At 35.8% G+C, this 13,613-nt stretch overlaps 2 protein-coding genes across 11 annotated transcripts in view; one reads left to right on the forward strand and one right to left on the reverse strand.

Annotated features, from left to right (window-relative positions):
- Window positions 1-676: 676 nt before the first annotated feature.
- Window positions 677-10,557, reverse strand: LOC117101609 (suppressor of tumorigenicity 14 protein-like). Of its 5 annotated transcripts, none has more exons than XM_033241603.1 (14): window positions 10,373-10,557; window positions 8,661-8,700; window positions 8,296-8,346; window positions 7,862-7,969; window positions 7,027-7,134; window positions 6,388-6,495; window positions 6,111-6,218; window positions 5,752-5,907; window positions 5,103-5,210; window positions 4,519-4,686; window positions 3,816-3,993; window positions 3,106-3,377; window positions 2,040-2,182; window positions 677-1,788 (listed from the first exon to the last, which is right to left on the reverse strand). In XM_033241603.1, the coding sequence occupies exons 1-14, from the start codon at window positions 10,451-10,453 to the stop codon at window positions 1,609-1,611; spliced, it is 1,809 nt and encodes a 602-aa protein (XP_033097494.1). In that variant the 5' UTR covers window positions 10,454-10,557; the 3' UTR covers window positions 677-1,608. The 5 variants fall into 5 exon arrangements, with proteins under 5 accessions (XP_033097494.1, XP_033097493.1, XP_033097492.1 ...); XM_033241602.1 differs by having other exon boundaries at window positions 7,862-7,972; XM_033241601.1 differs by having other exon boundaries at window positions 7,862-7,975.
- Window positions 10,558-11,729: 1,172 nt separating this feature from the next.
- The window catches only part of LOC117101610 (zinc finger protein 239-like), a 4,049-nt gene continuing 2,165 nt past the window's right edge, over window positions 11,730-13,613 (forward strand). For 2 of the 6 annotated variants that reach the window (XM_033241607.1, XM_033241609.1), the window contains exons 1-2: window positions 11,733-11,897; window positions 12,993-13,582. In XM_033241607.1, the coding sequence (XP_033097498.1) occupies window positions 13,017-13,582 (566 nt within the window). In that variant the 5' untranslated portion in view covers window positions 11,733-11,897; window positions 12,993-13,016. Of the gene's footprint in view, window positions 11,898-12,992; window positions 13,594-13,613 lie in introns of all 6 variants that reach the window. The other 4 variants (XM_033241612.1, XM_033241611.1, XM_033241608.1 and 1 more) reach the window with 4 other exon arrangements.

Here is a 13,613-nt window from a genome sequence, read left to right on the forward strand (position 1 = left end):
GCGTGAACATGTCATAACGGACGTGTATTATACGGTTGAACAAAGCATGGAAATCAATAGATAAAACGTTATACATGTCCAGGCTTTCTGTTCTTGCTAAAACAAGTAGGTCTACTTAAGTGAACGACAACTAGAATAATGATGATCATCGAATAATAGAGGATGCTACCGCCCTCCCTCCGCGTTGTCGGAAAATAAAACTTCATCGCTCAACACGACCAAAGCATAGTCGTCATTCACTTTACCACTTGGGTTTCACGCGTATTCGCTCATAAATCAAGGTTATAAAAAAACCCCATATGAACATCACACGCAGGCGTGTGGCCCACGTATTGGTCATAGATCCACGGTTACAATCAATACGTTTGTATGTAATATATTATATATATATATACATTACATATATATATATATATACAGTATATATACTGTCTCTTATACACATCTAGATGTGTATAAGAGACAGGGATTCAATAAGTCTACTTGACAAACGTTCAAGACACAAAGATTTCATTGATTCTGTCAATATATTGTGGAAAATCGGTTGGTTTAAGGCAATGCCGGGAATTCTGAACTAGACGTAACATCCAGAGACGACACTGGGAAATAATTGCTTTCTTGACGTCTCAATAAAAAAAAACCCATTCAGACAACTAAAATAGGACAGACGCAAATGTTTCTAAATTAACCATGTTTATTTTTCTAACCTTCTAACCAAATATATTTTGATTAATTGTTATAGCCAGATATTACTTGTTCTTTATCTTGCATAACCAATGAAAACTTGCAAATTACTTTTGCCAGTAATTTCGTGACCAACTGACATGGGTATCATAAAATTGGATCCATGTGCGCCAGCAGGGGGGGGGGGGCAGGATGTTTAAGTCCCCCACCGGACAGAGCAAGCCCTACTGCCCGACAGAGCTCGTCGGGCAGTAGGACCATAAAACATATAAAAATAGGCCCACACCAAGCCAACACATATGTGTCACTGTCTGAGAGTGCCATTTCCGGCCATCCAGAGGTTGCTATTCTTTGAAAAAAAATCTCATTTGGGAGGGGGACCCTCTCATCCCCTTCCCTCAGCTCCAGCCTACGAGACCAAGCTCCCCCTGTCGGACAACTTAGAAAAAAATCGCCGGCCAGATTCATAGGTTGGCGACCGACTGACAAAGTGTGTGGTAGACTAAGTCGAGCCCTCGAGGAGGGAGCTCTTTCAAGCTCCCAGAATCCATGGCGAGGGACCCGGTTTGTCAATAAACTAATCAGTGTCGGATAAGGGGAACCAGCCGTCCGTGGGAGGAAAATAAAACTAGTATTCAAATTTAAGTCTGCGAGTGCTATTCCGGCCATCTAGAGGTGCCATTATCATAAATGTTCTGGGTCCAGACCCACATATCTGTGAAAGCCCCTCCCTGCCCCCCCCCCCTCTATTTTCAAATGCTGGATCCGTCACTGCTAACAGACAATAACAGATGACATCAAATTTAAAATCACCGAATCGGATGGGTACCGTACGTCTTGTGAAACATCAGTAAATATTGGTCAAGTAAAAACAAGAACAAATATATCATAAACGCTAACAATTTCTAATCACGACGTCGTTTTTTATGGATTATTATTTATCTGCTCATTTATCCAACTAATATAGTTGGCGACTTTTGTGTAGACTCCAGGATAGTTTGCAAGAGCGCATCCATTACCCCAGCTGGTTATTCCCACTAGATACCAATGGTCAAGGCCATCTGCATCTGGTGAAGTGCATACAAGTGGTCCGCCAGAGTCACCCTGCGAAAGATACAGAAGGAAGACATTTTAAGCAATGGCGTATAGGTATGCGTGTCTTGACTGCAGAAAAAAAATGTTTAGACAATCAAAACACTCCTAACACACTGCCACTGCTGCTGCTGTTGCTACTGCTACGTTCTACTGCTGCTACTAACTACCGTAATACTGCTGCTGTTGCTGCTGCTACTACTCCAATTTTTTTAAATTATTATTATTTCCTCTATTATTTAAATATATAAAACAAGTCTTACTTGACAAGCGTCAACACCACCATGAAGGAACCCAGCGCACAACATGTTACTCGTTATGTCGCCATTGTAGGATTCATTACAAGTATCACGATCAATAATTGGTACAGATGCCTCTTGCAAAATCTGAGATACACTTCCACCGACTGTAAAGGTAAAACTGCGATTAGTTTCTTTCTGTCTTTTTTGTGTGTGTAAGGGTTCGAAACTCATAGGTATGGTCGCTCTAAACTCGAGGCACTAGGAACAGAACGTCCGTAGTTGTCATGGTAATTAATTACGGACGTACGGAAATAGACCAAAATTACGGAAATTTATCATTAGGAATAGACCCACAAATAAGTCTACATTGTCTGGCGTCCAGAACAAAAATAAATTTCCCATCAGGATTTTTGGTTACATTATCCCTAGGCAACTCAATAATAAATTATTGTGAAAACCAAGAAAAAGTGACCTATGAAGTTTCATCCTGTCCGGTTTGTTTGAAATTACACAGCTTATTATGTTGTACCTAAGCAACCCATATTTTGCACTCAAGACAAATTATTACACAGAAATGCATTTTAATATTACTTGAGAAGTCTGCTATTTAAAGCACCGAACCTGCTACAGTTGCGGATCCAGGAATTTGAAATAGAGGTCCAAAGAGGGACTTTCACAGATGAGGGTCCGTGTGCTACCTCTCAGCCCAACCGAAGTGGGGTCCTCTGTTGGTATTTATCCACATATAGGCCTATTACCCAGAAGCGTAATTGGATCAATGTCATTGAAATATTATATAAAAATGATATTATGACGTATGTAACACTAGCGCCCTTTGGAGGGAACAAGGGAGCTTTCGATTTGTGGGACGACGCGACGCTAGAAAGGAATCACTCATGCGTGACCCTCCTACCTGGCGTCCTACGTTCTCTGCATACGTAGATTTGGCCAAATTGCGTTCCAGAATCTACTAGACGAGGTGACCTTTACGTTCTCGCATGCGCAAATGACTTTTAGTGAAGTAATTACGTTTTACGTCCTACCGTCGTCATAATCGAAAGCTCAACATTAATTTTGATTGACTTACATGATGTTGTACCCCATCCGGAAATGAAACAAGATTGGCCACCAAATTCACGGCTGCCGGTTTGATCCAAACACGCTCCGTTGATAATCGGAGAGTCGGGTACTTCTTCTTCAAGCACCATGAGCGCAATATCGTTGTCAGTTGTCGCGTCGTTGTAAAGCTCATGAATAATTATTTTAGCGACTTTGGCCGCATGCTCCCCTTTGCCAGCATTGACATTCATCCCAAGAGTATTTTTACCGAGATTCACTTGCCAAGGAGATGCGGAGTCACTTTATCAAAAAAACCAAAAAAAAACCAAAAAAAACAATATGCATCAATAATTGATTCGCAAAAGTTTTCACTTTTAGCCCATATGCTGTAAGCCTATTTTGTAAAATCTTGTTGATTAGCTGTACGAGAATCATCTCCAGGCGTGCAACAGCAACACATGATTTAAAGAGAGAGAACACAATATCTATTTGGAAAAGGTTTACCTAATCAATAATGGTGTAAAATTATTATTATTCTGTTCATCATTCATCCATTTCATTGATCCATTTTATTCCAGTATTTATATTTTCATTTATTATTCTCTAAACCTAATTAAACTTTTATAGTTAAAGCGCTAATTTTTGTAGTTTCAGAAAACAACAAAAATATATTTTCAAATTGAAAAATACCGGTAATAATTTATTTGCCAAACTCAACGGACCAGCGTTGTACCGTACCTATCAAAACAGTGTGCCGCTGAGATAACGTATTTTCTACCGATCAATGTACCACCGCATGAGAAACTGCTGCCGTAGTAGAGCTGGGCCTGCCAAGGCCAGGAACCAACAACAGCATCCTCACCACCGACAATGCGTTGCGTCCTTTCCTGAGGGTTTCGTGCGCCACACCCTTGCTCTGAGGAACAAGAGACGCGTATTTTAATATACTGCAGTTTTACTTTCCTGATACGTGCATGTGCGGATTTAAGCGTGGATGCATGAATAGGTTTTAGTACCCCTTATAACTTTACCCAACAACCATGTTTTTAGTGGCTGTAAAATAATTGCTAAGAAAGTTGGCTGAAAACTTTTATTTGAAGACTAGACCTCTGAAAATATAATATTAGTTTATCAACCACAACCGTGTCATATTGGGATACTCCCATGGGGCTGAGGTAGGTGTTCAAACCATATACAATTTATATTAGCACCCCACCCCACCTCCAACGAAAAATCAATGCTCTACCTTGCTGTGCTATAAATAAAATGGAAATTGCGTAGTTGTAGTTTGGTGAAATTTTGTTGTATTAGGCCTATGATCATTTAATTTATATGCAACACGTTTTCTTACGGATGAATATCTTAAAAAAACATTGTGTTCAATAAAAATTGTTAATTGTTAATACGTTTTATAGGGCTACATTGAAATCTACTAACTTACTCGCTTCCGGGTTACACGTCATTTCCGGGCATGCCTCCAGTTCATCACTCTCTCCTTCGCAAACTCCTGTAGTACAAGAGCAAAATCTAGACCTCTCGCGAGTCCCAGCATTACACTGTGTGTTACAGTGGGACCAAGCTGACCAATCCGACCAGGCACATTCTTCACCTTAACGAGATACAAGTAACGGTCGTAATAATTTAGTAGCGTACGTCTCCATTGGAAAAAATACACTTATGTGAGGCAGCCTAATTTTTCACACAATATGTATTTATATATATTTACAACATAATAGTAAGACGATTTCGAGTTTATCTAAAAAAATTATTTTTTGTATGTATCTGTATAGGCCTAATTATAGCATTACCACTAGACGGTTTGGAATATTTTTCTTTATTTTATTTCCATAATAGAAATTATAATATTATTATTATATCAACGTCTTGAAATGATGTTACTATATTTGTTAACTTGCCTGGTAAAATAATACGATTAGGCCCATTCTTTCAATGAAATACTAATCTCAAAGAAATATAACATAGGCATAACGCTTACAATTAATGTTAACTATGAATAATATTTACCACAATTCATTTCGTCACTATTGTCTGAACAATCTTGTTCACCGTTGCATTCCAAATTTGCCGCAATACAGTCTTTATTGATGCACGTGAATTCGTTTACTTGACAATCTGCAAAAAAAAAATATAAATAAATAAATTAAATAAAAAGTAGGTTTACAGTACATTACTAGACAAAGTGACCCGAGGGTTGGGGGGTTAAGGGTGCAGCCAATCCAGGTACCGTACGGATGTTTTCTCAGTAGGAGCTAATCTGTTGCCACCAAATAGACGAACGAATCAAAACATCTAGACTACCTTAAATAATATTATATAACTCTTTTTATCACAATAATGTCAAGTTTATTATGAACATGAAGGAACTCGGTGGGAAATATCCAGAAAATGATTTTGATTCTATTAGAAATTTCAGATAATAATTCATGAATACAAGAAACGTAGTGGTTGTCAATTTGATAATGGCACTGATTTTGCAGTTAAGTTTGGTCAACCTTAACAGCAGTCCTTCGTCCCAGCAGTCGTTCGTCTCAAAATGGGACGAACGACTCATACGGCTAAAATATCTAGACTGCCTTAAATAATTTAAAAGCTGTGTTTTTACTAAAAAGAATACATTTGTAATCAAAATGAACATGGACGTTGGACTATTTACCGCAGTTTATTTCATCACTGTTATCACCACAGTCGTTGTAGTTGTTACACTTCAATTCGGTGGTGATGCACAAACCACTGTCGCAAATGAAGTCCGTATCACCACAAGCCGAAGAATAACTCGATAAGAAGTCTCCAGAAGATGATGATTTTGATTCTGTTAGAAATTTCGATAATAATACATGAATACAAGAAATGTGCAGTTGTATCCACTTTAATTAACAGAGTCGTGGTTTTATATTGTGGTATTATATTGTGATATAATAAAAATCTATTATCAACGGTGTATAATGTTATTCATTAGGTATTTTTGTGCAAGACTTTGAAATTGAATATATATATACTGTCTCTTATACACATCACAATGTTGCTCATCGCTGTTATCGCCACAATCGTCGTAATTATCACATTCCCAAAAATCATAAATGCAGTTACTGTTATCACAAGTGAACTGGTTAGATTCACACCCTGGAGCATAAATACACAATTAGCTTATACAATATAGCTTCTCTTACTCTTTTTTTGAATGTGTGCGTATATTTTGAAAATTTTAATGACGAAGAGGGCGGCACACGATGTTAATTATGCATTAGACATTTATATAGTATATAATCATTTAATACAACATTATACGTACCACAATATTGCTCATCGCTGTTATCGCCACAATCGTCGTAATTATCACATTCCCAAAAATCATAAATGCAGTTACTGTTATCACAAGTGAACTGGTTAGATTGACACCCTGGAGTATAAATATACAGTACAATTACAATATAATATTAATGGCAAATAATATTATAATTATTAATTATAATTAAAAATTCAGGATCTCTTGCGTTAAAACGTTTTATTTTGCTAACTATTATCAGTGTGTTAAAGAATATGCAAAAGTATATATTTGAAGATGTTGCTGTTGTTTTTATTTTATTATTAAAGGTGTATTACTATAATTTCAACACTCAGATATTTCGTCGCTCACATCACGAACTAACACAATTAAATTCAATTGTGTTAGTTCGTGAAATCAAAAAAGCGCGTCAAAATACGTATAAGGACTTTTTGTGTGGTAAAGAATAGAAAATTGCTTGACAACCAATACGCGCTCGTTTTGACGCGCTACTGTGATTTCACGAACTAACACAATCTACTTTGATTGTGTTAGTTCGTGATGTGAGCGACGATTTTATGTATAAGTTACTAAAATGTAACAAAAGGGAAATAATTGATTATTTAAATCTTTATATTTTAAAAGCGTGTGACATTATCTTCTTACCACAGTGGTCTTCATCACTGTTGTCGCCACAGTCGTCAAAGTTGTCACATTCCCAGTTCGATCGGATACAGTTGCCGTTGTTACAAGTATACTGGTTATTCTTACAACCTTTGTATGAAAATGTATAATAATACGTGTATCTACTGTACAGAATATGAAAATTTAATCCCTATTTCCCTTCTATAGCGTGAGACATATACTCGAACGACATGAGAAAGAATTTAAACTGAAGGCAGTAATGGTGTTGAGTGCACTGCGAGCGATGAATATGAGCTATATTAATTGTAAATCACATATCGTTATATCATTTTAAAATATTAATTTTAAAAAATGTATTATTAACGGTGTATAATGTTATTCATTAGATATTTTAATTTTTAATATTTTAATTTTTTTAATTTTTCATTAGATATTAAAACGAAAAATCTTAATTTTTCTACAAAATGTGTCTCTTACCACCACAATTGTCTTCGTCACTATTGTCACCACAATCATTAATGTTGTCACACTCCCAGTTAGATTGGATACAGTTTAACCATTATCACAAGCATACTGGTTACGGTATTGTTACAAACTTTGAGGATAGTATATTTACGTTTATTATTACTTTTATTGCGATTATAATAACCGACCTTCAAAAGGGCGGCAAGTACAATATTCAACATTTTTGGTGTTTTTTTTTTTATTACAAATTCTGTAAACAATTTTTTTTATTTGGTGTAGAATAGACACCAGTAAATAAAAACGTATGTATAATGTTATTCATCAAATATTTTTGTGTGCAAGTCTTTGAGATTGAATATTTCAAAAAGGTGTGGCTGTCATGCCTTCTTACCGCAATTATTTTCATCACTGTTGTCGCCACAGTCATTAATGCCGTCACATTCCCAGTGCCATGGGATACACTTGTCGTTGTCACATGTAAACTGGTTATCTTTACAACCTTTTTCTGGGATAATTTTTGTTTATTGTTAATATGCATATACTACAGTAGGCCTATGCGAATTTGACGTTGCGTGGAACATTAAACTACACTGTGATGCATCTGAGCTGAGAATGCACCAATGTCGTTTTTTTTTTTCGTATGTGGTCTATAGTTTTATTGTGAACGCACCGCATGACGTGTGCCACTGATTGAAAAGTGTAGTTTTCAAATAAAGTTAGTATTATTATTATAATCTAGCTATATATGCTAATTATACGCTACATTTCCTACTGGACTAATAATTTAAAATATAATTTAGTGTATGAATATGAGCAAGTACGAACCACACATCCATGGAAAGTATTGGCAGTACCATGATCTTGCGTTCAAATTTCCTACATGAATGAAAAATATAATTCAAAATAAACATAGTTAAGTCACTAATTTCTATGTGTGTCATAAACAGCGCCACCAACCTCTGACAACTCACAAAGGGAGGAAGTGGGAGGGGGTGGAGGTAGCAGTTAGCTAGTGTCATCCTGAAGTCAAATAGAGGGCCACGCGCATATTGGTATAACGTATAACTACGTATACTCGAAGTGCGTAGGCTTCTGGAAGTTCCCAGTGGTAGTTGCCAGGTTATCATCTAAGGGAATGTAATGTTTCATTTTTTCTAAACATTATCGTCTCATTATAATTATGAACGTACCGGTATCTGTCGTTTTCTTCAGACTTGCAATTCGCCGTTTCTGAAATGGAATAAAATAATGGTGTTATAATACTTATAATATGATATGTTCTGGAAAATGCCTTCATGGATTTTAATCTCATAGGCCTAGGCCTATATCTATAACAAGCGGAGGTCCGTGAATTATTCGTGTTATGAATGCTTTGTTCATCTTTTTACACTTAATAAATTGCAGGGTGTTTACTAAAAGGCCTATTGGTATCCGGGGTGTTATTGTTGCATTAGATCACGAGGATAAATATTGGGAAAGTATCTCAAACATCTCTGGTCACAATCGTATTATAAATACCCATCATTATTCCTTTATAATCTTTGTTTACGATGAGTGAATTATAGTAAAATAATAAATCCTAGAAGGTTACACATCCACCCGTCTGCCGTTGATTATTTTGGAATGTTAAAGTTGACAGTCTTTAAAACACCAAGATACGCTATTGATCAGCGTTACATTATAATTGGGTTCTTCTTTTTCTCTTACTCCTCATCCTCATTCCTTGGGGTTTTTTTTAATCTTTCTCAATTTTCTCCTCTTTCTCATTCTCCTACTATGTTTCCGCCTGGTACATTTTGACGATTCTGAAAATGTGTAGATATGCAGATATTGTAGTATACGGAGTTTTATAGGCTTCCTTCTTAATTAGGGATACAAACTGGCTTCTTTTTACTGCAGTCGAGAGTTCTATAAATATTGACCGTCTCGAGTCCATCATGTGGACATCTGCTTTTCCAACTATGTCGTCAGACCCAGAAGAGCTCCTAATCATTACTGACATTAAGTTCCGGGCCTACGTGGTTGATTTACGGCCTATACCTTAAACCAGTCCTCAAATTGTATACAGTACTATAAAACACTTTCAAATTCAACACTGTTAGTGTTGAATTAAAGTTAAATTACATTACATTATTTTTATGTTATAAAGTTGTTGCATTCATTAAGGGCAAACTCAATAATAATAATAATAATAATAATAATAATAATATTATTATTATTATTATTATTATTATTATTATTATTATTATTTTTCTATTAACTAATGAATTGTATCTTTATTTTAGCACTTTTTATCTATTTATATCTGTGTATATGGTGTACTGCTTCTTAATCTTGGGAAAAGAATTTCATGTGAACTTTTACGTGACAATAAAGAGAAACTGAACTGAACTGAACTCGTAATTCAAAGACAGTACCGGTACTATGTTTTAAAACCCGTAATCCTACATGTCTTTCTTGGATAGACCCGCTGTTTTCTAGTTTGTAAATTACTAGAACATTTCAAATAACAACTTTATGGTTTATCTTTAAGCTTTGTCTACAATATCAAATTTCATTAAAAAAAAGAGTCACAAAAATGTGATGGAAAATAAGAGTTGAACACGTTTAACTTTTTTGATTGATAGTATGTGATATGACGTAATCGTACCCATATATGGGCACATCAAATTTTTTGTCACATAAAATTTCATATTGTAGACAACGTGGACAACTGCAACAGAGGGTCAGTGGCATAGGAGTATTCAAATTTGATTGGGGTGGGATACGGAGGAAGAATTATGGTGGGGAGGACGACCGGCCAAATTAAGCTGGTATGAAACGCCTCTTTGGAGTGCGAGCGAATGTACACATAACCAGAGCACGGCATTCAGACAAATAATGTTTTGTTAGTAAAACTTACCAGAGTGGGTTTATCGTCTGCTGGTAGAGCAAGACAAATCGCCAGGAAAATCGTTAATAGCAAACAGACGGTGATCTTCATTTTGAAATTATATTAAAAGTACAGAAAGTGTCCGATTAAGGACGAAGACAAGAGTGCCACTTATTATTTTTTCATCAAGAATGACTGAGCTTCTGCAAACACGCTTAAATAACACACCCAACAATGACATGTCAAATATTCTCCTAAGATACCAAACCATGTTTTCTTTGCTAATTTTATTGTGCATGAATACTTTGGTAAGAGTAGCTTCGTTGAACAATTGAGCTCTCTAGTGTAGTGTGGCTAATTCTGCTTGTTTAAATCTGCCAACGCATGCCTCACCAAAAATGTGAGATCTTGGTGAGATAGGGCCTATGCCCATTTTTACTTATTATTATTATTATTATTATTAATTTTTTTAAATAATGACTGAGCTTCTGCAAACACGCCTACTAAATAAAACAGCCAAAGACATGTCAAAATATTCTCCTAAGATACCAAAGGATGTTTTCTTTGCTAATTTTATTGTGCATGAATAGGCCTACTTTGGTAAGAGAAGCTTCGTTGAACAAATGAGTTCTCTAGTGTAGTGTGGATAATTCTGACTTTTTAAATCTGCCCACACATGCCTCACAAAAAAGTGAGATATGCCTATTTTTATTAACTGCACTGTTGTGAATATTAATAATATCTTAGTACTCTAGGTCTGTATTTAAATAGACCTAGAGTATCTTCGGTAAAAGTGGTGTTATCAATGCATCATTCCAGTTGTTTCCTGATTACAGTATGTTGATTAGGTCTACTGTTAATCCAATTGATAACTCCAACCTGATGAACCTGTTAAATTTTGAAACCGGTTTAGAATGATAAAGTTAATAGACTAGACGCCTCCTTTATAATAGAGTGAACGTAGCCACTTAAATTAATTTATTTTATACAATAACTTACAATATACGTAACTTTTATTAATAGGTCCATGCTTTAAGATCTTAGTAATAGTTTGTTATAAAACAAATGCTACTGTCAAATGAGTACTCATAGGAATAATGATTATGTCATACTATAAAAGCGAAACGTAGAATAAAAATATGGCCTTTTCAATTTTTGGAGTGACATTCATATTATTTTTACCATAAAACCTTTTTTTTTCTTTCTTTTTTTGAAACAGGTATCAACTTGAATTTTTTCTCATTTGGGAAACGGATTGTTGCCAAGATTAATCATGAAATTCTTATACAAATGTAATCATCACGCTCTTGCCACAGTGTGCGACTAGGTTTGAGCTACTTTTAATTCTAGGCTGCGGTTTTGAGCGGCAATTCGCAAACCTTGATTTTCTGCATACGTACGACGGGTGGCGGGGTGTTTTGCGGCGTGTGGAGAAGGACAAAGACAATAGTTCTAGGCCTAGCCTAGTTTGCGAAAAGCTTCCAAGGTATTTGACTTGGTCATTTACGGAATGTCCTTATCACAGTATAGAACATTCTGTATTTTAATGTCTCTGGTAAGTTTTAGGCCCAGTAAGCTAGGCCATCATGCAAGAGCAGGCTAGGCCTACCTTAATAAGCAACGAACGTGACCAAGCCTAAAAGAAGGTGTATTTTGCCGTACCGAGCAACGCCGGTACGGTTTACAGGGCCTGGCCTAGCGCCATAACTTGAACTAGTTTACCCAAACGTAGGCCTAGGTATAGTTTCATAGTAGTGTAATAAAGGGTCATGACGGATTCTAGGCATGCCTGTGATACTTTGAATGTGATTACATTCGATTTAATATAAAGAATGTACGACCGACAACAGTATAGAGACAACAGTTTAAATAATAATTATTGAACTATTAATATTGTTCCAGCTGTCGATATGGTATCACTGACAGCAGTACTTCTAACATGTTTAATATTACTCTCGTCGAATCTAAGACATATTCACATTAAAACTTGCTTTGGACTGCATGGTTGGCTTACTTATAAAACAGGAGGTGACGATTCTTTTGTTACTTTCAAACAAAAAAGTGCTTGTGTCCTCAAATTTTTTGTTTTTCCCACCGGCAGGAGTGAAGGAGATTTTACCAAGAATTAATGGCTAATATCTTATTACCAATTCTTTCATAATAAACTTCTTAAACTTGTTTTTCTGATGTACATATGTTTTCATTTCTTTCTTGAATACAGTTGCCTCAATATCTTGGTTCATTCGGGCACCTAGGGGTCCATATTCTTGAAATGTTCAAACCACAGCCCCAACCATGGTAGGGCTCAGGGGGTGTGGACTCTCACTTACCCTCTACCGCCAAATCCTGCACCCGCCCCACTCAACAATTCTCTTTGATAGAAGTTGCAGCATGTCACAATCTGAAGAGATAATGCATCTGAATTTGAAACATAATTCAGAAATTTTGGTTGACACAAGTTTATAAAATTTGTGGATTTTATTCTTTTTATTGTATCTATATATACTGTATCTGATCTCTGGATCTCTGGTGAATATTCGACATAAAATATTTTGCAGTTAATAATAATGCACATACAGTATAAAACAGAGGTGTTGTGCTTGTTTCACCAGCTGTTGAAAACACTAAGTGTTTTATTTATATTTTTCAGGTCAGTATAATGCTGTAAATCAAAATGTTGAGGTTTTTCCCTGGTAAATTTAAACATGAGGAGAAAAATGCGATTGAAATAGAAGAGGAATATGAACAAACAAGCATTCCACGGGAACATTTGGAAATGAACAATGAGGAGATTAAATATAAATGTGAACATTGTGGAGAGAAATTTGATTTAGTTACTTTGAAAACACATTTGGAAATTAAAACAGAAGTGTCACCATTTCAGTGTTTACACTGTGGAAAGAAATTTGAAAAAAGTTGCCATTTGAAAACACATTTGAAAGTGCACACAGGGGAGACACCGTTTGAATGTGAGTATTGTGGGAAGACATTTAAGCACAGTTGTCATTTGAATATACATTTGAGGGTGCATACAGGAGAGAGACCATTTGAATGTGAACATTGTGGAAAAAAATTTAAGAACAGCAGCACATTGAAAACACATCTGAGGATACACACTGGAGAAACGCCATATGAATGTGAACATTGTGAAAGGAAATTTAAACAAATAAACGGTTTGAATGTTCACTTGAGAACACATACAGGAGAAACGCTATATGAATGTGAACATTGTGGAAAGAGGTTTAAAGATGGTAGGAATTTGAAAGTGCAT

The sequence above is a fragment of the Anneissia japonica genome, unplaced genomic scaffold (genome assembly GCF_011630105.1).
Source record: "Anneissia japonica isolate Jap-2015-1 unplaced genomic scaffold, ASM1163010v1 scaffold17412_len611537_cov169, whole genome shotgun sequence".
Taxonomy (NCBI): Eukaryota; Metazoa; Echinodermata; class Crinoidea; order Comatulida; family Comatulidae; genus Anneissia; species Anneissia japonica.